The sequence below is a fragment of the Garra rufa genome, chromosome 7 (genome assembly GCF_049309525.1).
Source record: "Garra rufa chromosome 7, GarRuf1.0, whole genome shotgun sequence".
Classification (NCBI taxonomy): domain Eukaryota; kingdom Metazoa; phylum Chordata; class Actinopteri; order Cypriniformes; family Cyprinidae; genus Garra; species Garra rufa.
The window spans coordinates 5,550,497-5,574,723 of record NC_133367.1 but is presented as its reverse complement, the minus strand read 5'-3'; the positions used below and the strand labels follow the sequence as shown (position 1 = coordinate 5,574,723).

Here is a 24,227-nt window from a genome sequence, read left to right as displayed (position 1 = left end):
TGGTTTATGAGCTCATAAACATGGGCAGATTGTCAACCAAAGTAATTACCACAATCTGTTGTTGACTTTAAATGAGAAAACAAAACACACAGGAGTCCTCGATTCCATAATTGCTGGTGTTACCATGCAAATATTCTTCAAGTAACATGGAACATGTATTACTGTATGGTATACTATTGGTGCTTAAAGGTACTACCATAGAACTCACGTTTTTGTACCATTTGTGTAGTATTTCAGACAATACCATGGTACTTTTGTTGTAAGATGTAGTAATACTATGTTATTGTTTTACCTTACACAACCAAATGTACCATAAAACTTTAGATTTTTTTTTTTTTTTTTTTGGAAATAGCTTGCAATGCTTTGTAAGTACCTTAATGGTGAACTAAAGTAGCATGTTTTTATTGTACAAAATGGTGGAAAACTATTATATTGTTTACCATGCAGTGCCATGTGAAATACCATGGTGTATGAACAAAATTGTACCTAAAGGTACCATGGCACTTTACCATGACACAATGGTATTTAATGGCATTTTAGACAATGGTATTTCTTTTGCAAACCCGCACCAGGTCCTGATCTGAATCAAATGATTTGCAAATCTGAACCTAAGTCAAAAACTAAATCAAATGATTCGCAAACCTGCACCAAAGTTCTGATCGGTATCAAATGATTCGCAAACCCACACTTAAGACCCGATCTGAATCAAATGATATGCAAATCTGAACCTAAGTCCCGATCTAAATGAAATGGTTTGCAATCTGCACTACGAATTTCTGATCTAAATCAAATTACTCACAAACCCGCACCGGTCCTGAATCTAAATCAAATGATTTGAGATCCACACTACAAAGTTCTGATCTAAATCAAAATATTCACCAACCCGCACCTGTCCCTATCTGAATCAAATGATTTGCAAATCTGAACCTAAGTGAAAAACTAAATAAAATTATTCGCAAGCCTGCATCAAAGTTCCAAGCTGAATCAAATGAATTGTGATCCGCACTACAAATTTCCGATCTAAATCAAATTATTCACAAGCCTGCACCGGTCCTAAATCTGAATCAAATGATCCGCAAATCTGAACCTTAGTCCTGATCTGAATCACATGATTTGCGAACCTGCACTTAGGTCCCAATCTGAATCAAATAATTTGCGAGTCTGAACTGAAGTCCCAATCTAAATCAAATGATTCATGATCCACATTACAAAGTTCCGGTCTAAATCAAATTATTCACAAACCCGCACCAGTCCCGATCTGAATCAAATTATTCACAAACCCGCACCAGTCCCAATCTGAATCAAATTATTCACAAACCCGCACCAGTCCCGATCCGAATCAAATTATTCACAAACCTGCACCAGTCCCAATCTGAATCAAATTATTCACAAACCCGCACCAGTCCCAATCTGAATCAAATTATTCACAAACCTGCACCAGTCCCAATCTGAATCAAATTATTCACAAACCCGCACCAGTCCCAATCTGAATCAAATTATTCACAAACCCGCACCAGTCCCAATCTGAATCAAATTATTCACAAACCTGCACCAGTCCCAATCTGAATCAAATTATTCACAAACCCGCACCAGTCCCAATCTGAATCAAATTATTCACAAACCCGCACCAGTCCCAATCTGAATCAAATTATTCACAAACCCGCACCAGTCCCAATCTGAATCAAATTATTCACAAACCCGCACCAGTCCCGATCTGAATCAAATTATTCACAAACCCGCACCAGTCCCAATCTGAATCAAATTATTCACAAACCCGCACCAGTCCCGATCTGAATCAAATTATTCACAAACCTGCACCAGTCCCAATCTGAATCAAATTATTCACAAACCCGCACCAGTCCCAATCTGAATCAAATTATTCACAAACCTGCACCAGTCCCAATCTGAATCAAATTATTCACAAACCCGCACCAGTCCCAATCTGAATCAAATTATTCACAAACCCGCACCAGTCCCAATCTGAATCAAATTATTCACAAACCCGCACCAGTCCCAATCTGAATCAAATTATTCACAAACCCGCACCAGTCCCAATCTGAATCAAATTATTCACAAACCTGCACCAGTCCCAATCTGAATCAAATTATTCACAAACCCGCACCAGTCCCAATCTGAATCAAATTATTCACAAACCCGCACCAGTCCCAATCTGAATCAAATTATTCACAAACCCGCACCAGTCCCAATCTGAATCAAATTATTCACAAACCTGCACCAGTCCCAATCTGAATCAAATTATTCACAAACCCGCACCAGTCCCAATCTGAATCAAATTATTCACAAACCCGCACCAGTCCCAATCTGAATCAAATTATTCACAAACCTGCACCAGTCCCAATCTGAATCAAATTATTCACAAACCCGCACCAGTCCCAATCTGAATCAAATTATTCACAAACCTGCACCAGTCCCGATCTGAATCAAAATATTCACAAACCCGCACCAGTCCCAATCTGAATCAAATTATTCACAAACCTGCACCAGTCCCAATCTGAATCAAATTATTCACAATGAATCAAATTATTCACAAACCTGCACCAGTCCCGATCTGAATCAAAATATTCACAAACCCGCACCAGTCCCAATCTGAATCAAATTATTCACAAACCTGCACCAGTCCCAATCTGAATCAAATTATTCACAAACCCGCACCAGTCCCAATCTGAATCAAATTATTCACAAACCCGCACCAGTCCCAATCTGAATCAAATTATTCACAAACCCGCACCAGTCCCAATCTGAATCAAATTATTCACAAACCCGCACCAGTCCCAATCTGAATCAAATTATTCACAAACCTGCACCAGTCCCAATCTGAATCAAATTATTCACAAACCCGCACCAGTCCCAATCTGAATCAAATTATTCACAAACCCGCACCAGTCCCAATCTGAATCAAATTATTCACAAACCCGCACCAGTCCCAATCTGAATCAAATTATTCACAAACCTGCACCAGTCCCAATCTGAATCAAATTATTCACAAACCCGCACCAGTCCCAATCTGAATCAAATTATTCACAAACCCGCACCAGTCCCAATCTGAATCAAATTATTCACAAACCTGCACCAGTCCCAATCTGAATCAAATTATTCACAAACCCGCACCAGTCCCAATCTGAATCAAATTATTCACAAACCTGCACCAGTCCCGATCTGAATCAAAATATTCACAAACCCGCACCAGTCCCGATCTGAATCAAAATATTCACAAACCTGCACCAGTCCCGATCTGAATCAAATTATTCACAAACCTGCACCAGTCCCAATCTGAATCAAAATATTCACAAACCTGCACCAGTCCCGATCTGAATCAAATTATTCACAAACCCGCACCAGTCCCGATCTGAATCAAATGATTTGCAATCCGTGCTCCGAAGTCCTGATCTTTATCAAATGATTTGCAAATCGCACTATAAAGTTCCGATCTGAATCAAATGATTTACGAACCTCCACCCGTCCCGATCTGAATCAAATGATTTGCAATCTATGCTCTGAATTTCTTATCAGAATAAAATGATTGCAAATCTGAACCTAAGTCCCGATCTAAATCAAAGGATTTGCAAACCCGCACCGAAGTTCCGATCTGAATCAAATTATTTGCTAATCTGAACCCAAGTCTCAATCTAAATCAAATGATTTGTGATCCACATTACAAAGTTCCAGTCTAAATCAAATTATTCACAAACCCGCACCAGTCCCGATCTGAATCAAATGATTTGCAAATCTGAACCTACCCCGATCTAGATTAAATGATTCACAATACACAATGTCCAGATCTAAATCAAATAGTTTGCGATGCACAATCCAATTGGAGCGTTTCGAAACATCGAAATCATTTTGTGATGCTATGGTGTAACTGATTCAGTTTCAAAAAGCTCAGTTTCACCTATCACTATACAAGCTTTTTAAAATCATTACAAGCAATGTCGAAATTGAATGCTATTTCAGACAATACCATGGTATTTGTTTCGTAAGTGATGAATACCACGGTATTCCTCTGTGTGTGTGTACAGGAAGCCTGTTTGTGTTTATGACTTAGTAAATATAATATTTAAATAACTTAGAGAGTATTTTAATGTATATAAAGTAATACTTAGCTGTAAATGTAAGCCTATGGTAAACAAATGCATACAATATTAGTACATAAATTTGAATATTTGTGTGTAGTTGATTTGATTTACTAACAAAATATCATCTGTAGTAAACGAGTTGTAAGTTGTAAATGTTGGGGTGTTTGTGCAGTAGTGTGTGCTGATGTTGTAGTGTCATGTTCAGGTGTTATCATCATGCTGCGGGGTTCGAGTCCGTTCGGCTGGTCCAGCGATTACACTGAATCGCTTCGCTCCAGGTGAGAATCGTTTTATTGTAAGACAAACAAAGAACAACAAGAAACAGCAGTACATTGAAAAACAATAACATAAAGGAAAGCTCCGGGTGGAAATCGCCTGATTCGAGTATGTTATGACATCTCACAAGGTGTGTCTAACCTGTGTGCTTTCCCTCAGTGTGACGGCGATGGATGACGCATCCTCAGATCTGGGTTTATCCAGACCCAGCGCTAAATCAATATACAGTGAGTGCTGATACTGAGACGAGCTGATCATTAACTCTTACTGACTTTTTGAGATATTTATAGATGTGCTCATGTTGCCACAATGCTGCTTATTCCACTCAGTTACAAGTATTTCCTGTAAGGAAATACAGTGTCAGGATATTTTTATAAAGGTCATAAAATATAAAATTGCTTTGTGCGTGTGTGTGTTTTAATGATAAATATAAACGTGTAGGGTGTTAGCTTATTTGCAGGAAGACTACACTTCCTGCGAATTACTTTTTTTTTTTTTATTATTCTACAAAACTGCATGAAACTGCATTTCTATTTTCATCCTATGTGTTCTCTAAAGGTGTACATGTATTACTTTTTTAAAAAATGTATTACTTTTTTCACACACACACTTTTTTTGTGCAACACATGGTATAAAAAAATTAGTAATAATTTAAGTAAATAAGTAATTTTCATAAGCTTTTTCTTTTTCTTTTTGTTTTTATAGCTGTACTGTATTATTATAGCTTACTATTCCCGATCTGAACCAAATGATCAGTGACGGCGCTACACTGGGGCTAGGGGGTCACGATTTTGAATAAAATGTCAAAATATTTTAATTAACCCTTATGCGGTCTTCGGGGGATTTCTGGACCCCGAATGGCGTTCGCTAAAATTTAAAAAAATGTTCCCTTTGTCCAAATGGTATGAGACTTTGTAAGTCAGTCAACACTATCTTGATCTACAAATAAAAAATTAAATTGGAATGATAGCTTGATTTTATGTTAGTGTGAAAAAAATACTCACGTTCGTGGCAACAAAATGCAATTTTTGTTATAAAATAATAGTTACAAAAAAACAAAACAAATGTTATTTTCCTGTTTATTAATGTTTTTACTCCTCAAGTGTACAGTTTTTGGAGGATTTAGGATATTTTTGCAATATATATAAATTAATAAATATTTTTTATATGTTTTTATACAAAAACAGCTTTTTTTGTAAAATTCCCTTTCATAAAAAACCCACATGTCTAAATTTCATTCATGGGGATAAAATGGATAATTTCACATGGTTTAGTGTAAGATTTTTGCCCATCTTTTGGAAAATCCAGTTTTAAACGTAAAAAAAATACTTTTACCAGTAGGTGGCTGCAGAGCTCCACTATATGCTTTTTGCTATTTGACCACCTGAAAGATATCTTTTCACAAGTTTTTTTTTTTTCAGTTGAGTTCATATCTACATATCATGAAACACACCGAACTACTTTTGGAGACCATAAAAACTGCTCTCTTATAATTTGTCAAAAAAAAAAAAAGAAAAAAAAAAGATGCTGTTGTTGCATTCTTATGTTCATGTTGTGTACTGCTACTCAATATGTAATAGAACTGGTTTTGTTTCAGTACAAAAAATGCTTAACTTTGACAAAAAGCATTTTTTATTGTTTTAATTGTGATTTCGTAATATGTAGATATGAACTCAACTGAAAAAAAACTTGTGAAAAAATATCTTATTGTTGGTCAAATAGCAATTAGTCAATAGTAGTGCTCTGCAGCCATCTAGTGGTAAAAGTTAAATTTTTTTACTTTTAAAACTGCATTTTCCGAAAAATGGACAAAAATCTTACACTAAACCATATCAAATTATCCATGTTATCCCCATGAATGAAAGTTTAAAATGTGGGTATTTTTATTAAAAAGCTGCACAATTGTGGGGCAAAAACATTAATAAACAGGAAAAAAAATTATTATATATTTTTTTAAACTATTATTTTGTATAAAAGTTTTTTCTCTAGAGACCCCAAAGACCATGAGTGTGATTCCAAAACGAAAACCGCATAAGGGTTAAATAAAATATTATTAACCTGATATAAAATCAGTGTCAAGTCTGTGAGATGAGCTCAGTGATAAAGGCAACATGTGTGATTTCCATAGATCATAGGAAGGAATATGCCAACTCCATCAACAGACAGATGCATCGGTTCCAGCACCGAATGGAGGTGAGGAACACTATAACTATTCTTCATCATCATTATCATCTTCATCTGAGCTCTGATGTGTAACTCTGACTCTGTTCTCCACAGCATCTGTTCACCTGTGAGCTGGACGGCCAGGAGCTGTGTGACGTGAACGACTGTCTGGAGCGCCTGAAGTATCTAGACGCCGTGGGCCGTGTGTGGGGTCAGGACGTCCTGCTGGAGGTGAAGGACGGAGCGCTGCTGCTCGCCGACATAGAAACCAAGGTCGGGACAACATCTCAGTAACCCGTCTATTTTTAAATAATATTTCTGTACAGTATTAAATGACTCTCACATAGGGCTGGGCGATATGGCAAAAATGTAATCTCGATAAAAAAAATAAATCCCATATTGAACGATAACGACATAAGCTGTTGATGTTGCAAGCTTTGAAATAGTATCCCAACAATGACTAAAGCCACAAAAATTAAAGGGTTCATTAAATTACATTTTAAAGTATAGTTTATTAACAAAAACAGATTACAGATTTGGCCTTAAAAATTAAAACAACTTACTGAAATAAATTAAAAAATAAAAGTTGTGACAGAGTATGGTAAATCAGAGTAAATGTACAAAATGTTAACATAAAATTATGGTAAAAACATAATTTGTAACACAATTATTTGTTTATTTATTTATTATTAACACAATTGTTTATTTTCTCTATTATAGGTTGAGCTATTTAAATTAGAGGCAACCACTGCATTTTGAAACACTCTACAGTATAAATAACAAAAAAAAAATACGACACAGTTCTTTCTTAATCGTATTAAGTGCAGACAATTCAGCCATAATCAAAGTAGGCTACTCTCTAAATATTCAAAGTGCAAATAGAGACCGGATATTTCAAGCATGATACAGAGAGACATACACAACCTATTATAGCCTACGTACTAATAACATCCTAGATATGTCATGTAGCCTAATTTGCGTGCATTGGGGAGTCACTCTCTAAACAAGAGGGATTAAAATTGCTTTTGAATGCGCGTGCGTTTTTTGCTTTCGGTTTCAGTTTTAACAATCGCGCCAAACTCTCAGCTGAGCTGAGTCACTTTTCAGATAGTCAAACCACTTATGTAAAGGAATTCGTGCTACCTGTTTTGTCGACAATTTCAACATCTTTGGATAATAACTCGAGGTTAGACTCACTTTCGTCGCCGCTTCGTCCTGGTGCTAAGTTTGCTTTGCAAAGTGCGGTAGGGAATGAACTTTGTACTTTGACGTGCACACGCATGCTGCACGCTGATTGGCTGTTGTCGCATAGCTTTTGCTGTGTGATTGGCTCTTAGATTAATTCATATCGAGCAAAAAATGTCTAGAGCTTATCATCGTTATTAACATAAATTTGATTGCGATTCGATATGATCCCAGCAAACACAGAACGTTCTGGGAACATTCCCATATGGTTCCCATTTGGTTATTTTTTCGGGAACCAAATGAGAACGTTCCCAGAACGTTCCCTGTAGGTTCTCTTTTTAATAACCTATAAAGAACGTTCTCAGAACGTTCCCTGCAGGTTATTTTTTGTTTTAATTTTATAACCTAAAAAGAACCTTCCCAGAACGTTCCCTGCAGATTATTCTTAGGTTTTAATTTTATAACCTACAGAGAACGTTCTGGGAACGTTCCCTGTAGGTTATTTTTATATTTATTTTTTTTACCTACAGAGAACGTTCCCAGAACGTTCCCTGCAGGTTATTTTTGTTTTAATTTTATAACCTAAAAAGAACCTTCCCAGAACGTTCCCTGCAGGTTATTTTTTGTAGTCATTACCATGTAAACGAATTAAAACTTTGCAGATAACTCTGATTTTTCTAATGCTGAAATGCATTTTTTTTCATCATAAACAAACTAGAATCTCATGTCCGAAATAAGATTTTAATAAATGACATCAAAGTGGTCAAACCGCATTATAATGATAATATAATTTTAATTTTATAGCTAAAATAAGCCAAGGTTAAGTGTCTGAAAATCATAATTATAAACACTGTTTATTTCTTTACTCCAGCACGCGCTTTCTCCTGTCCTCAACATAAAGCGGCGCGCTTGCATAATTTTAAAAATAACGGTCATTTCGTTTTACTGACTGACTAAAGTTCGTTGATTGATCTCTTTAATGGATAATTACTTATAATTAATATATATATATATACGAGAGTAAATATTGTTATTTTATGGAGATTTGACACGTCTTATTGAAGAAAACATAATGTTAACCAAGACGTTTTCGTTTAGTGACCAGAAGAGGGAAGCACTTCATAGTTAATTCAGCGGTAAGAAACGAATGTAATGTTATCCTAGTTAACCTCAAATAAATGTTATTCGTTTTTAATGTCTGTAAAAAAATAAATACACATTTTTAAAATCGAATATTTTGTTGATGTCATGTTATTTGGTGCTTTAATAAACATAAAATCTGGGTTGTTTTATGGTATGGTACTTCTACATCTTACATTAATGAAATCTAAGACAGTATAGCATAATTTAGTCTCATTTAATGCTCCTTATGATGGTTAAATGTGCTCTGATTATCTGTAATGATTAAACAATTGTTTAAAACAAGACATGGTGTGTAGCAGTGATTATTGAGATCCACATCCGTCCGCCTTCCATGCCGCTTACTCCGGGACACGGGAGTGCTGACATGCAGAAGCGGTACTGGAGTGAAGAGGTTAGGAGAACGTTCTGGGAACCATCAGAGAACTTTCAGGGAACCTTCTAGGAACATAAATAGAATGTTCCCTATTGGTTAGCCAGGAAAGTTTTCTTTACGTAACTAGAACGTTCCCTTAAGGTTAGGGGAACGTTCCCGGAACATTCCCAGTAGGTTCCCAGAACGTTCCGCTAACCTAAAAAGAACGTTGCGGGAACGTTCCCGGAACGTTCCCAGTAGGTTCCCAGAACGTTCCCCTAACCTTAAGGGAACGTTCTAGTTACGTAAAGAAAACTTTCCTGGCTAACCAATAGGGAACGTTCCGGGAACGTTCTGGGAACCAAAAACTAACGTTCCCAGAACGTTCTGGGAACCAAAAATTGTTAGCTGGGATATCGTTTATCGGCCCAGCCCTACTCTCACAGTGGTGTTGTTGTGTGTTCAGGAGGTATTAGAGTCGTGGCCGTTGGGCAGCATTCTGGATCTGAAGGCCGTTCTGGACGAGAGAGTTTACGACTCTCTGCTGACCATCTCCATTCAGGAGCGCAGCAGTCGCCCCGTCAGCGTCTTTCTCTTCCAGAGCGAGTCTCTCAGGGTGAGTTCACGATTTGGATGGGTCAAGCTCCTAAGTGCTTCTCACAATAAACTGCTTTTGTTGTTTTCTTGTGTTCTTCAGGCCGATGTCTTAAAGAACGAGCTGGAGCGGCTACTGCAGAGCAAGAGAGACGATCACAGACTGACAAACGGCAGGTTAGAGGATGAACACCAGCTGATCTCCTCAATAATCGTCTGTAAGTGTCGCGCTGATGTGATTTGTGATTTGATTCCGCAGTAAAGCCACTGTCGGAAACGTCACACAGAAAAACTCACGACGAGAATCTCCTCCGCCTCAGCTGATCCTTCAAAGACCTCCTGAAACCTGGGACGCTCCGGATTATGGTGAGATGACCGGAAAAACATTTGAAACAGCATTTTAACAAAAATAATGTACTTTGCCTACTTAAAGGCGTCATCGGATGCAAATCTCACTTTTACATGTTGTTTGAGCATTAATGTGTGTTGGCAGTTTGTGTACACAACCACCATATAAACATAAAAAAATCCAATAAGTATATCCCCTTTTTCAAATCAAGCCATTCTCAGTATCTTGTCTGTGTGTCATCAAAAAAAAAAAAACATGACATGACCATCTTACCTTAGACCCGCCCTAAGTGAGCTGTGAACAGTCCGACCGCCATTGTTTCGACTCTGGTGCAGGGAAAGACAAGAATGTCTCTGATTGAGCGATTGAGATGTTTTGTTGTTGGATGTAATAATGAATGCAGGAATTGTCATTTACTCCCGACATCTGAGCCACTGAAGATACAGAGGATTAACCTTACTTTCGTTTTTGAAGAAAATGCGCCCCGGCGATCTACATAAATGCATTTATGTTCATGTGAATCATTCGTGATCCAGCGTCACCCACCGCAGAAGTGAGTATAGGAGGTTTTTTATGCATCTTTGCACATCACTTTTCTTAATAATGTGCTACTTAGTACGTTTCGTGGCTAAATGCAGCTAAAGTAAACAGAATGGCTCATCAGCCCACAGAAGAGAGGGGCGGGGCGAGCAGAGCTCATTAGCATTTAAAGGCAAATGCAACAATGGCTTGCTCTTAAAAGGACTGGTTTTGACAAGGTAAAAAGGTTTTTTACACTACCACTAAGAATATTAAACCAAAGTGTGTTTGATAAGATTCCAAAGATTCCTCATTAAGACACTAACGTGTCTTTTTGACAGGCATTTTTGATTTAGTCTTAGTCTTTGTCTTGAATTTGGAAAAACGGGAATAGATGAGAATTAAAAAACTTTGGGGTAGAGATACACGTTAAAGGGGGCATAACACAGTTTCACTCAATCTCATGTTACTTTTGAGTATCTATAGAGTAGTACTGCATCCCTCATATCTCCAAAAGGTCTTTAGTTTTATCATATTTACAAAGGAAAGCTACAGCTTTGCGATTCTCTCCTGGAGGCGCGCTATGGGCAGAGCTAAAGATTGACACTGATTGCCAACAAAACAAAGTTCTGATTCATGAACGGGATATTTTATAACTGGGACCACTCCATTTTTTCAGTGTCCATCCAATGATGTGCATATCCAGTGTTGAACTAGGCCTTGTTTATAAAACTTGCGTCAACAAACACACTTGCAAAACTCAGTATCAGTCCCAGAAGAACAAACTGCATTTATTGTTCACTTAACGCTGGGTTCTTCAGGCAGCGGAGCAAGGATAGTTTTGCATTACAACCAAAACCACACTTCTTTAGAGACATTCTTCCTGAATGAGTCCCGTGTAGCAGTGCAGCCGAATGAATCACGTTGATGGGCATGCTCTTGCGTTCGCTCTGGTCAATGTGTGTGTGAGTGCGCTCTTCCAGGAGAAATGCCCATACAAGGAGTTCCACCCTTCAGGACGTCATGAAAAGCCAAACTTGTACGAAACCCGGAAGTGTGAATTCGACACCGTAATACTCTGTTATTCGTCCTAATCGTTTTTTTGAAACTTTGGCCTTGTTAAGCATGGGAATCCAACTCTTTAACAATCTAAACAACTTAACATCCGAGAAACAGCATTGGACCCCCGCTTTAAACACATTTTTCAGATACAGTAGGTTTACTTAACATGTATACATTTATTTATTACACGGCTCTTTGGAATGCTTGATTCTGATTGGTCAGTTGAGACATTTGCAGGTTCGTTCTTTTCAAATAATCACCGCTCCAAAGTAATAACGCATAGCCAGTACTACTTGTATGTTTAAAATCCCTCCGTGCCAACAAAGATTACCGTTTGGCGCCATCTTGTGACAAACACTGGACAACCACAATTAACAATGGAAAATTTCGACATTAATCTATTTAAATTGTCTTACTAACGTACATAGTTTGAATGTTAGTCACGTGGTACTATATCGTTTCGCGGAAGGATAAAAATGTTAATTTAAAACAAATATGCCAATAAAAGGTTTCAAATTCATATTCATGTCCAGTTTTTTTCCTTATGTGGCAAGTAGCCGTGTAATAAGCGGGATAATGTACAGGCAGCCGGTAGTTATCGCAGAAATAAGCCACTTCAGTGTGATACAAGACCCTCCGCTTCGCGTCTGTCGGGGCTTATTTCTGCGATAACTACCGGCTGCCTGTACATTATCCCTTACTTAACATATTTTGTTGGTTAACATTAATGACACGGGTATTTAATTAGGAATGCTGTCCCTTTAAGATGAAAGGCAAGCATGTAATACTGACACACATTCAGTTTTCACCCATCTGTTTACATTCACTTCAGCCATAACCAACTATTTACTATTTACTCAACACAATAGACATTTGGACAATTGTGTGTGAATTTGAGCACTGAGAACTGATCGTGTGCTGTATGTAAACGGAAGAAGTGGAGCATGCTCAGCACTTTCAGTGTGATTCCGCCTACCTTTAATTAACTATAAGTTAATCGACAACGAATTGTGACTCCCAGGAAAAATTAGATGTCTGGTCACCCTATGCCTATCATTTGGGTGCTAAAGCTATTGTTTCAGAATGCTAGTTCGCGTTTTGGTAGCGTACCCATCCTCTGTGGCTGCCATACTGAGACTAGATGTGAAAACGCCCCTTATGATCCAATGACAGGGACGCATATTTTGAAAGACAAGACAGTTAACTTAGCCTATATGTCCGGTAGTCCTCAAATAACATTTAAGTCGCATCGTTAACAAAGACATAAATTTAGTCATAGTTTTAATCATCAGGTATTAGTTTTAGCTCAACATCTCGTCTTAGTCACAGAAAAATTTCCATTACCGAATATTTTACGTCATTGTCTTTGCTGACTAAATTAACACTGTATCCGATGACTGCTTTACAGAAGTTCACTTACAGAGCAAAAATGTACAGATAATGTACTCATAATGTAATGTACCCACTTGTTATCCAAGATGTTCATGTTTTTCGTGTCTCAGTTGTAAAGAACGTTTTTTTTTGAGGAAAACATTTCAGGATTTCTCTCCATATAATGGACTTCTATGGTGCCCCCGAGTTCAAACTTCCAAAATGCAGTTTAAATGCAGCTTCAAAGGGCTCTAAAAGGTCGCAGCCAAGAAATAAGTGCCGTATCTAGTGAAACGATTGGTTATTTCCTAAAAATAAATTACAGTTCATCTCTTTAACCTCAAATGCTCATCCTGGTCTAGCTCTGCTGAATGTTGGATTATTTAGAAGTTGAGGGAGCAAATGTGACACGAGTTTTTTGACATACCCTAACTGTAAATGTTTTTAGAAAATAACCAATCGTTTTGCTAGATAAGACCCTTCTTCCTCGGCTGGGATCGCTTAGAGCCCTTTGAAGCTGCATTTAAACTGCATTTTGAAATTTTAAACTCGGGGGCACCATAGAAGTACACTATATGGAGAATATTTCTAAAATGTTTTCTTAAAAAAAAAAAGACATGAAAGACATGGGCATCTTGGATGACAAGGGGGTAAATGATCTGTTCATTTGTTCTGGAAGTGAACTTCTCCTTTAAAGCTGGTGGTTTGTCTTTGTGTCCAGATGACAGTCCGGTGCCGACTCCTCCCGTCTCCAGAAATACCTCCACCTACACGAAGATAGAGACCCAGCCCCCGCGTGAAGAAGAGCGTCCATACACAGAGAGGGAGAGGAACGTGGTGAGTGTCTATGACAGAATACGCACCGCTGACCTACAGGCTAGAGATTCTGACAGTTTTTCTGTTCTGCAGGACATCCTCAATCACCTCATTAATGATATCGAGGCCTTTGCGGGCCTACTGACCGCCGTCGCGCCCAAGATGGACAAGAAGAAAAAGAAGAAGAAGCATAAGAGTGAGCGTGAGGACTGGTGTGAGTAGATAAGATGAGATGATGAAGGCTGTGTTGTTGATTTTTGTCTCTGTTTGCTGTAGGTGTGAAGGGAATGCCGACGGAGGAGCAGTTCTCCATCTGTTTGAGGAAAATCAAGATGGCTTTTAACTTGCTGGTGCGTCAGATACAGTTTCGTTTTAAATGATCAAAGTCAAAGTCAACTTTATTGTCCATTCTGCCACATGTACAGGACATACAGAGAATTGAAATTGCGTTACAAGTAACATTAAACACATAAAGTAATACATGATATACTGTATGTTTGTATATTAAATTAATATATATGTACTAATGTCAAACAATCTGTTCTCATCAGGGCAAACTGCAGGGGAAGATTAATAATCCCAGCGCTTCTGAACTCGCTCACTGTCTGTTCTCTATACTGGAACTGGTGAGGCGCCTTTTGGTCTTTCTGTTTGTCTGTCTGTGTTGTTGATCTGACGTGTGTGTTTCTGTGTAGGTTGTGTTTTACTGTAATGAGGATCTCCCTTCATCTATTGTGGCTCCTCTCTTTGAGCCGGAGTGTGTGATATTTCTGAGTGAGGAGGCAACGCCGGAAGAGGATCATCTGTGGCAGTCGCTGGGAGATGCCTGGAACATTCCCAGGTAAGAGACACAAGCAAACTTGGGCTCATACAAACGTATGCATAGATCCAATGCAATCTCTAGCTCCTCATCCTAACCCTACCCATCAGAACTAAGTGCCCAAACCCTTACCTTAAACTTGACCCAATTATAACCAAGTCTTGACCCTCAAACAGGCCTTTAAAGGGGTCTCAGAAAATGAGGACTGGCCAAAATGTCCTAACTTTACGAAACTGTCCTCATTCCGATGGTCTAAACCTCAAACCGGCCAACAAAAAGATAGCATTACAAATGCACACGCAGACACACACACACTCAAAACTCATTCACACTCAGGCTAGGCCAGAGTTTTTTGGCCTGCCGAAAACCATGGGCTAAAGTGGGCCAGCTCGGGCTTGAGGAGTGGTTATGAACAAAGTTTCTCAGAGTTTGGAGAGCGTTAGCATTATGGCATTAAATATTGTTAAACTAATTTTAGCTCAAAAATCACTTTAGACAGCAACGAGTGTTTAAAGGGGTCATCGGATGCAAAACTCACTTTTACATGTTGTTTGAACATTAAAGGTTGTATCAGCGATTTCTAGGCTGAAAAACAAAGTGTCAATTTCAGCTGACCTTTCATCACGATCCGCTCGTTGCCTGCCCCATAAATTGTCTGTGAAAAAACCGCGTCTCTCTGGTCAGCCTAGGGTCCGAGATATGCCAAAAAAACAATCGGCACTACCAACCTTTCCACACATAAACAAACATTGTTCCAACCAATCAGCGTCAGGGGTTTGGTGTTGTGGACTTTCCTACTGGTGCAGGGATGTGAGGGAGGCGGAGCGAAAGTCCACAACACCAAACCCCTGACGCTGATTGGTTGACAGACAGAGGCCCCTCCCACGATAGTTGATTGACATGAGCGCCTTACCTTAGACCCGCCCTCACCGAGCTGAAACAGTCCGAGACCAATCACCATTGGTGCAGGGGAAGACAAGAATGTCTCAGATTGAGCGATTGAGGTGTTCTGTTGTTGGATATAATAATGAACATGGCAGTAGTCATTTCCTCCTGACAAATGAGCCGCTAAAGTTGCAGAGGATAGCACTACGGTACATTCATTCTTAAATAGAAAGCGCCGATCCCGATCTACACATGCATCTATGTTCGTGCAAATCATTCCTGATGCAGCTTCACTCACAGCAGAAGTGAGAATAAGGTTTTTTTTATGCATCTTTGCAAACGGCCTTTCTTAATAATGTGCCTGTTGGCAAGTTTCGCCGCTAAATGCGGCAAAAGTAAACATTACAGCTCATAATCCTACAGCAGAGAGGGGTGGGTCGAGCAGAGCTCATTTGCATCTAAAGGACCATGAAATTTTTTTTTTTTTTCTTTTTTTTTTTTTTGCAGAGCTGATTTGACAAGGTAAAAGGATGTTTGTTTTACACTACTGTTGAGAATGTTTAACCAAAGTATATTATAGACTTTTCATTAAGACCCTAAAGAATCATATGAATGGTTCCGGCATCTGAGGACCCCTTTAAACATAACCTTTACCCAATTATAACCTGATCCCTAAAACCAAGTCTTGACCCTCAAACAGAAACAGAAAGCCAGAATGTCCTCACTCGAGTGGTCTAAAACTCAAACGTCCCTTACAAAGATAGCGTTACAAATGCACACACTCAAAACTAGTGTTGTTTTTGGCGGCCGATTTTCATTTTAGTTTTAGTCTTGTCTTTGTGCGAACCTGACATTTTAGTTTTTATTAGTTTTAGTCAAGTTCATACACTTTTTAGTCTAGTCAAGTTTTAGTCGACTAAAAGTCTGAGCATTTTAATCTTATTTTAGTCAGAATTACCCATGACTATTTTAGTCTAGTTTTAGTCGACGAAAACTAATGACATTTTAGTCTAGTTTTAGTCGACGAAAACTAATGACATTTTAGTCTAGTTTTAGTCGACGAAAACTGATTACATTTAGTCTATTTTTAGTAATGCAATTTTATTTAACCCAGTCAATATAGTATAAGTACCTAGTAGTATAGACAAAACCAAAGTTTTCTTTTAGCTAAACCCATTTCAAACAAGGTTATCTTATTATATTTGTTACCTTATAGGCTGAAAAATGCATCCATTCCAGAAGATGCTCTAATTTGAATTTACAACATTTATTTTACCTACCAAACATGTTAGAAGTACACACACATAAATAAAAATTAAATAAAAACAATAAATAAAATAGCATCACATGACAATGCCAGGAAAAAACCCCCCAGAGAAACAAGATTTGAATGGTCAAGCTACAATTTACTAAAAATCAGTGATGTGACGTTCGACACAGAAGCTTCGAATAATAATATTAATCAACTTAACAATATTCTTAATTTACTTGATCATCTATGCATACAAGAATCTTTTGTACTTTTTTTTTTTTTTTTAAGTTTATTTACAGATTAATTCATTTATACCTTCTGTAAGTAAAATATTTCTCATGGTTTTCTTAGCATAATTTTTTTTTTTTTTATGAAATTGTCCAAAAATTGCTTGGACAACTGGGATGCAAAAGAAACGTTTTCCACCTTTGACCACAAGATGTCATTAGTGTACTATGGGGTTATTTTTGTGCCCGCCGAAAAGCATGGGCCAAAGTGGGCCAGCTCAGGCTTGAGGAGTGGTTATGAACAAAGGAGGAGTTTCTCTGAGTTTGGAGAGTGTTAGCGCTGCGGATCATTTCATATCGCTATAACACCAGCATTAAAGATTGTTCAAATAATTTAGCTCAAAACTCACTTTTAGACAGCAACGAGTGTTTGAAATAACTTACGTTTGAGATCCGATGTGGCTTAGGATCACCATACAAGGCAGAATGTTTATAAGTGATGCAAAAGACTATGCAATCTAGCCATTACCATAGTAAACAGGGTAAATACGACCGCTTAAAGAAATCAGACAAATCTTATAATCGTGAATTTATTTAGTTACATATTTTGTATGTCAGTAATTTGTCTCTTTATATTTGTTTGTTTGTTTGATAAAGCACTAAGTGGCCAGAGGATGATGATGACATTCCCACCTACACCCCAGTGTTTGATGACGGATGGGAGCCGCCAGATGTCAGAAACCCTGAGCCAAGAGTCACAAACACAAACATGAACACGAGCAAACGAGAGCCAGCGCAAGCTTCTGTGACACGACAAATGGTACGAACACACTAAACACACTATTGCATAATCAACCTTTTCAGCTGTTTTAACGCACTGTTTGTTTGTGTAGAGCAACAAATCACTGCAGGAGCCTGAGGAAAGGTATAGATACACGCATATCAACACATAAGACTCACGTGAGATCTGCTGCTTGTGAGTGTGTAACGCTGTGTGTGTTTGCAGTTCAGAAGAGTTACCGGCAAGCTTTATGAGAGCCGTTTTTGATTTCACAGCGCGAAATGCGCGAGAGCTATCCATCAGTAAAGGTGAACAACTACAGGTGAGACGCACAAAACACACGCACATCAGATCTGATAGTGGAGTGCGTTTTTGACTCTCTCTGTGTGTGTTTGTGTGTGTTTGTGTGTAGTTGTTGGACATGTCTAAGCAGTGGTGGAAGGTGAAGAATGAAAAAGGGCAGATCGGTTACGTCCCAAACAATATGCTTCAGTCTCCACAGCAGCAGGACAAACCCGTACGTATATCAGTCATGTTCAACTGTACATTCAATAATCATGTGTTCATAATCATGAGCTTCACCTCCTGACCTGCAGGATACCCCATCTGTGCCCACACTCACCCGAAGATCACGACCTGAGGAAGTCCGTGCCTGGCTGGAGCACAAGGGCTTCAGTAAAATGTGAGAATTATTATAAAAATCATAATTATATTATAGGTCGCAGAATTAATTGAATGCACAATGTATGCGCAACAGCTTTTTGTTTACCTTGTTATATTTAATTCAGTACGACAGTGTTTTAGTGCCACTTTAAAAAGGAAATGAAATGTAAAATTACGAGATTACAGTCGTAATATTTTGAGAATAAAGTCGTAATTCTGAGAATAAAGACGAAATTGTGAGAATGAAGTCAAAATTATGAGAATAAAAGTTGAAATATTACGAGAGTAAAGTCAAAATGTTCCACGATTAAGTCAAAATGTTTTGAGAGTAATGTCAAACTGTTTCGGAAGTAACAAGAAATGTGTCGAAGGTAAAGTCGAAACGTTTCGAGAAGCCGTAAAGTGGAGATGTTTCTAGAGTAACATCGCGACGTTTCGATAAAGGTCGAGTAAACGAGATGTTTCAAGAGTAACGTTAAGATTTTGACTTCATTCTTGAAATATTTAGTTTTTATTCTCAAAATATTTACTTTATTCTCAAAACATTTCGACTGAACTGAAAACTGAACTGAAAAATCATATCTAATATTGAATTGAATTAAATGAAGTGCATTGCCCATTCTGCGATATGAGTAGGGATGGGAAGATTCCCCGATTCACTCGGTGCATCGGTTTAAAACGTTAACGATGCGATGCATCGGTTTAAAAAGTGCGCATCGGATACAAATTGGCATTTGTATCGCGATGCATCGTTTCTAACATATCTGCATCGGTAAATCCCGATTTATTTCTTTATAATTATTAGTAGACATACAATACTTTTATTAATTAGAAAGTGGAGAATATTGTTTTCTCCCCTCTGAACTGTTTCTCAAGCACGTCTCCCTTCACTGCTGCGTGAATGACGTAGCCTATCACAACACTACAGAGACCGGGGCGTGTCCAGAAAGTCACAGAGCAGGGATTCTCAACCGGTGGCCCGCGAGATGGCTTACAATTAACCAAAATTTTATCCTAAAATGGTCAAAGCACGGCCTCTTTCGTGTTCTGTGATTGATTGCTTTGGACTCGGCGCAGCAAGCCTCATCGCATACAGAACGGCGGCTCAAAACTTTCAACCGCGGCACGCAAACATCATCAGAGACCTGCAAGGGACTGATTTTTTTGCCCCGCTCCTGCAGAAATGTATGTTATTTTGTCCCACTCCCACCAGCAAAAGCCCACATAAAAGTAACCTATACCCCCGCGGAAAAACAGGTCTCTACTTCATCTCTTGACTGCATGAAACAAACCCTCGCACTAATGTAAAAGTAAAGACGATCGGAGTAATAGTAACAATGACACTCTTGCATATCGGAGTCTAGGCACGCATAAGTCCGCTGTTGATTCATGAACTAGTCATGCTTTCGGGGCTCTGATCCATAGTATTTTTGTGTGAAATTTCAAAATATTTGCATAGTTGTCAAAATGAATATCTTGTGAGTGTTTTATAATGGATGCTCACCCATAGAGGTGGATCTTGTCAGGGTCAGTGGTGTTTATGCACATATGAGCACCAGCATCAACAGATATAGTATGTATTTGCTGTATTTTTCATTTGTATGTTCATTTTATGATGGATACAAACAGTAGATATTCGGTCAGTCCAGTTCAAATGGACAGGTTTAGTGAGTGGCATCTCCCTGTTGTTCTGTTTGGCAGGTTCACTTACTTTAGAAAAAGTACTCTGTAGTTGTTTAGAATGTCTGAATTAAAGAATTCAGGAGCTTTAAATCTGTCTTATATATATATATTAAATAAATAAACAAATAAATATACATAATCAAAAAGTCTTGGTTTTACTTGGTTAATAAATAATCAAACTGATTCACTGGCACCGCATCCTCTTTCACATCATCACATAAACTTGATCTAATTAGTTAGTGCTGAATTATCGCATCGTATCGTGATATGGGTGTGAATCGTATCGTATTGCATCGCAATATGTCACAAATGTATCGTTAATATATCGGATCGGATACTTTGTATCGAGATGCGTATCGGATCGGCATTATACCTTAGATGCCCAACCCTAGATATGAGTATTACCATGCAGTATGTAAATATTCCATGTGTTATTCTGCGATTGTGTGTTTTGTCAGCACGCCGAGATGTTTCGAGAGTAAAGTCGAGATGTTTCTAGAGTAAAGTCTGATTGTTTCGAGAGTAACGTCGAGATGTTTTGAGAGTAAAGTTGAAATATTACGACGGTTGTATAAACGTCGAGATATTTTGAGAGTAATGTCGAGATGTTTTGGGAGTAAAGTCGAGATGTTTCAAGAGTAAAGTTGAAATATTACGACTGTTGTATAAATGTCGAGATGTTTTGAGAGTAAAGTCGAGATGTTTTGAGAGTAAAGTCTGATTGTTTCGAGAGTAAAGTCGAGATGTTTTGAGAGTAAAGTCGAGATGTTTTGAGAGTAAAGTCTGATTGTTTCGAGAGTAAAGTCGAGATGTTTTGAGAGTAAAGTCTGATTGTTTCGAGAGTAAAGTCGAGATGTTTTGAGAGTAAAGTCGAGATGTTTTGAGAGTAAAGTCTGATTGTTTCGAGAGTAAAGTCGAGATGTTTTGAGAGTAAAGTCGAGATGTTTTGAGAGTAAAGTCGAGATGTTTCGAGAGTAAAGTCGAGATGTTTCGAGAGTAAAGTCTGATTGTTTCGAGAGTAACGTCGAGATGTTTCGAGAGTAAAGTCTGATTGTTTCGAGAGTAACGTCGAGATGTTTTGAGAGTAAAGTTGAAATATTACGACGGTTGTATAAACGTCGAGATATTTTGAGAGTAATGTCGAGATGTTTTGGGAGTAAAGTCGAGATGTTTCAAGAGTAAAGTTGAAATATTACGACTGTTGTATAAATGTCGAGATGTTTTGAGAGTAAAGTCGAGATGTTTTGGGAGTAAAGTCGAGATGTTTCAAGAGTAAAGTTGAAATATTACGACTGTTGTATAAATGTCGAGATGTTTTGAGAGTAACGTCGAGATGTTTTGAGAGTAACGTCGAGATGTTTCGAGAGTAACGTCGAGATGTTTCGAGAGTAACGTCGAGATGTTTCGAGAGTAACGTCGAGATGTTTTGAGAGAAAAGTCTGATTGTTTCGAGTAACGTCTAATTGTTTTGAGGGTAATGTTGAGTTGTTTCGAGGTCGAAAAAAAGTCAAGATGTTTCGAGAGTAACGTCGAGATGTTTTGAGAGTAAAGTCTGATTGTTTCGAGTAACGTCTAATTGTTTTGAGGGTAACGTCGAGTTGTTTCAAGGTCGAAAAAACGTCAAGATGTTTCGAGAGTAACGTTGAGATGTTTCGTGAGTAAAATCGAGATGTTTTGAGAGAAAAGTCTGATTGTTTCGAGTAACGTCTAATTGTTTTGAGGGTAATGTTGAGTTGTTTCGAGGTCGAAAAAACATCAAGATGTTTCGAGAGTAAAGTCGAGATGTTTTGAGAGTAAAGTCTGATTGTTTGGAGTAACGTCTAATTGTTTTGAGGGTAATGTTGAGTTGTTTCGAGGTCGAAAAAAAGTCAAGATGTTTCGAGAGTAACGTCGAGATGTTTTGAGAGTAAAGTCTGATTGTTTCGAGTAACGTCTAATTGTTTTGAGGGTAACGTCGAGTTGTTTCAAGGTCGAAAAAACGTCAAGATGTTTCGAGAGTAACGTTGAGATGTTTCGTGAGTAAAATCGAGATGTTTTGAGAGAAAAGTCTGATTGTTTCGAGTAACGTCTAATTGTTTTGAGGGTAATGTCGAGTTGTTTCGAGGTCGAAAAAACATCAAGATGTTTCGAGAGTAACGTCGAGATGTTTCGTGAGTCAAGTCGAGATGTTTTGAGAGTAAAGTCTGATTGTTTCGAGTAATGTCTAATTGTTTCGGGAGTAACATCTAATTGTTTTTAGGGTAACGTCGAGATGTTTCGAGGTCGAATAAACGTCAAGTTGTTTCGAGAGTAACGTTGAGATGTTTCAAGAGTAAAGTCGAGATGTTTCAAGAGTAAAGTTGAAATATTACGACGGTTGTATAAACGTCGAGATATTTTGAGAGTAAAGTCGAGATGTTTTGAGAGTAGCGTTGAGATTTTCAAGAGTAAAGTGGAATTGTTTCGAGAGTAAAGTCTAATTGTTTTGAGAGTAGCGTTGAGATTTTTTAAAGAGTAAAGAGGAATTGTTTCCAGAGTAAAGTGGAATTGTTTCGAGAGTAACGTTGAGATGTTTTGAGAGTAAAGTCTAATTGTATCGAGAGTAAAGGTTGAATAAACGTTGAGATGTTTGAAAGTAATGTCGAGATGTTTTGAGAGTAAAGTCGAAATATTACGAGAATAAAGGTTGTATAAACGTTGAGATGTTTTGAGAGTAACGTCTAATTGTTTTGAGAGTAACGTCTAATTGTTTCGAGAGTAACGTTGAGATGTTTCAAGAGTAAAGTCTAATTGTTTCGAGAGTGAAGTCTAATTGTATCGAGAGTAAAGGTTGAATAAACGTTGAGATGTTTCGAAAGTAATGTCGAGATTTCGAGAGTAAAGTCGAAATATTACGAGAATAAAGGCCGAATAAACGTTTCGAGAGTGACGTCGAGAGATTTCAAGAGTAACGTTAAGATTTTGACTTCATTCTCATAGTATTTCTACTTCATTCTTGAAATATTTAGACTTTATTTTCAAAACATTTAGACTTTATTCTCGTAATATTTCAACTTTATTCTCATATTACGACTTTTATCTCATTATCTTAGATTTTATTTTTTTACTGTGGCATTAAAACAGCGTCGTAATTCAGTCACCAAATTTTCATGTTTACTGTTTTCATGTGATCAAATAATGAGTCAAAACTGAAAAATCTCATGTAATATTGAATTGAATTAATTGAAATGCATTGTAGGATATGAGTATTACCATGCAGTATGTAAATATTTCATATATTAAGTATGTTATTCTGTGATTGTGTGTTTTGTCAGTACGGTGCGGTGTTTAGGAGGCATCAGCGGCTCAATGCTGCTGGGAATGACGCGTGACGAGCTCAAGACCGTCTGTCCGGAGGAGGGCGGGCGTGTCTTCTACCAATTGCAGAACGTCAAATCAGCCCTTGCGGTGAGTACCACATAATCTTCTACACCATTAACATCAACACACATGGGTGATATCACACTGACCTCATCTTGACTCTCTCCAGGCCAATGAAGTGAGACCGATGATCTAAGCCACAACGGGATGCTGAAGAAAATGACGCTAAATCACAAAATCAGTGTGGTATTACTGCATTTGGACCCGAGGATTCATTATTTTATAAAACAGACATAACCTAATATTTATGTTGTATCTGATTAGCAACTTGAGTGAATGTGAACAAATTTCATCACCTTTTTATTAATTAAAAAATTTTAATTCTTTGAAATGTAAAATTACAAATGAACCAGACTAAAAAAAAACTGTGATGCAAAATATATGTATATTTTTGTCAATATTGATGAGAACTTTGAATTGAATATATCATTGTATGAAATTTATAAGAGTATAAAATCTGAGAGTTATCAATGAAATTACTGAAATTAATTATTCATGTAAATAATAATGATTTATCAATAATAATGATTGCTAAAAAATAGTGCATATTTATAAAACCTACATATTTATTTCTAACGAAACAACGTAAATAT

The 24,227-nt window shown here is 37.7% G+C and overlaps 1 protein-coding gene across 1 annotated transcript in view; it reads left to right on the top strand.

Moving 5' to 3' along the window:
* Positions 1-24,227, top strand: part of eps8l3a (EPS8 signaling adaptor L3a) — a 24,658-nt gene extending 431 nt beyond the window's left edge. The window contains exons 2-20 of the mRNA XM_073844296.1: positions 4,300-4,372; positions 4,530-4,597; positions 6,499-6,563; positions 6,648-6,806; positions 9,680-9,829; positions 9,911-9,984; positions 10,067-10,173; positions 13,830-13,945; positions 14,018-14,120; positions 14,201-14,274; positions 14,476-14,550; positions 14,620-14,765; positions 17,766-17,928; positions 18,002-18,033; positions 18,115-18,211; positions 18,302-18,406; positions 18,486-18,571; positions 23,529-23,661; positions 23,744-24,227. Coding sequence (XP_073700397.1) covers positions 4,311-4,372; positions 4,530-4,597; positions 6,499-6,563; positions 6,648-6,806; positions 9,680-9,829; positions 9,911-9,984; positions 10,067-10,173; positions 13,830-13,945; positions 14,018-14,120; positions 14,201-14,274; positions 14,476-14,550; positions 14,620-14,765; positions 17,766-17,928; positions 18,002-18,033; positions 18,115-18,211; positions 18,302-18,406; positions 18,486-18,571; positions 23,529-23,661; positions 23,744-23,770 — 1,842 coding nt within the window. The 5' untranslated portion in view covers positions 4,300-4,310 and the 3' untranslated portion in view covers positions 23,771-24,227. The remainder of the gene's footprint in view (positions 1-4,299; positions 4,373-4,529; positions 4,598-6,498; positions 6,564-6,647; positions 6,807-9,679; positions 9,830-9,910; positions 9,985-10,066; positions 10,174-13,829; positions 13,946-14,017; positions 14,121-14,200; positions 14,275-14,475; positions 14,551-14,619; positions 14,766-17,765; positions 17,929-18,001; positions 18,034-18,114; positions 18,212-18,301; positions 18,407-18,485; positions 18,572-23,528; positions 23,662-23,743) is intronic.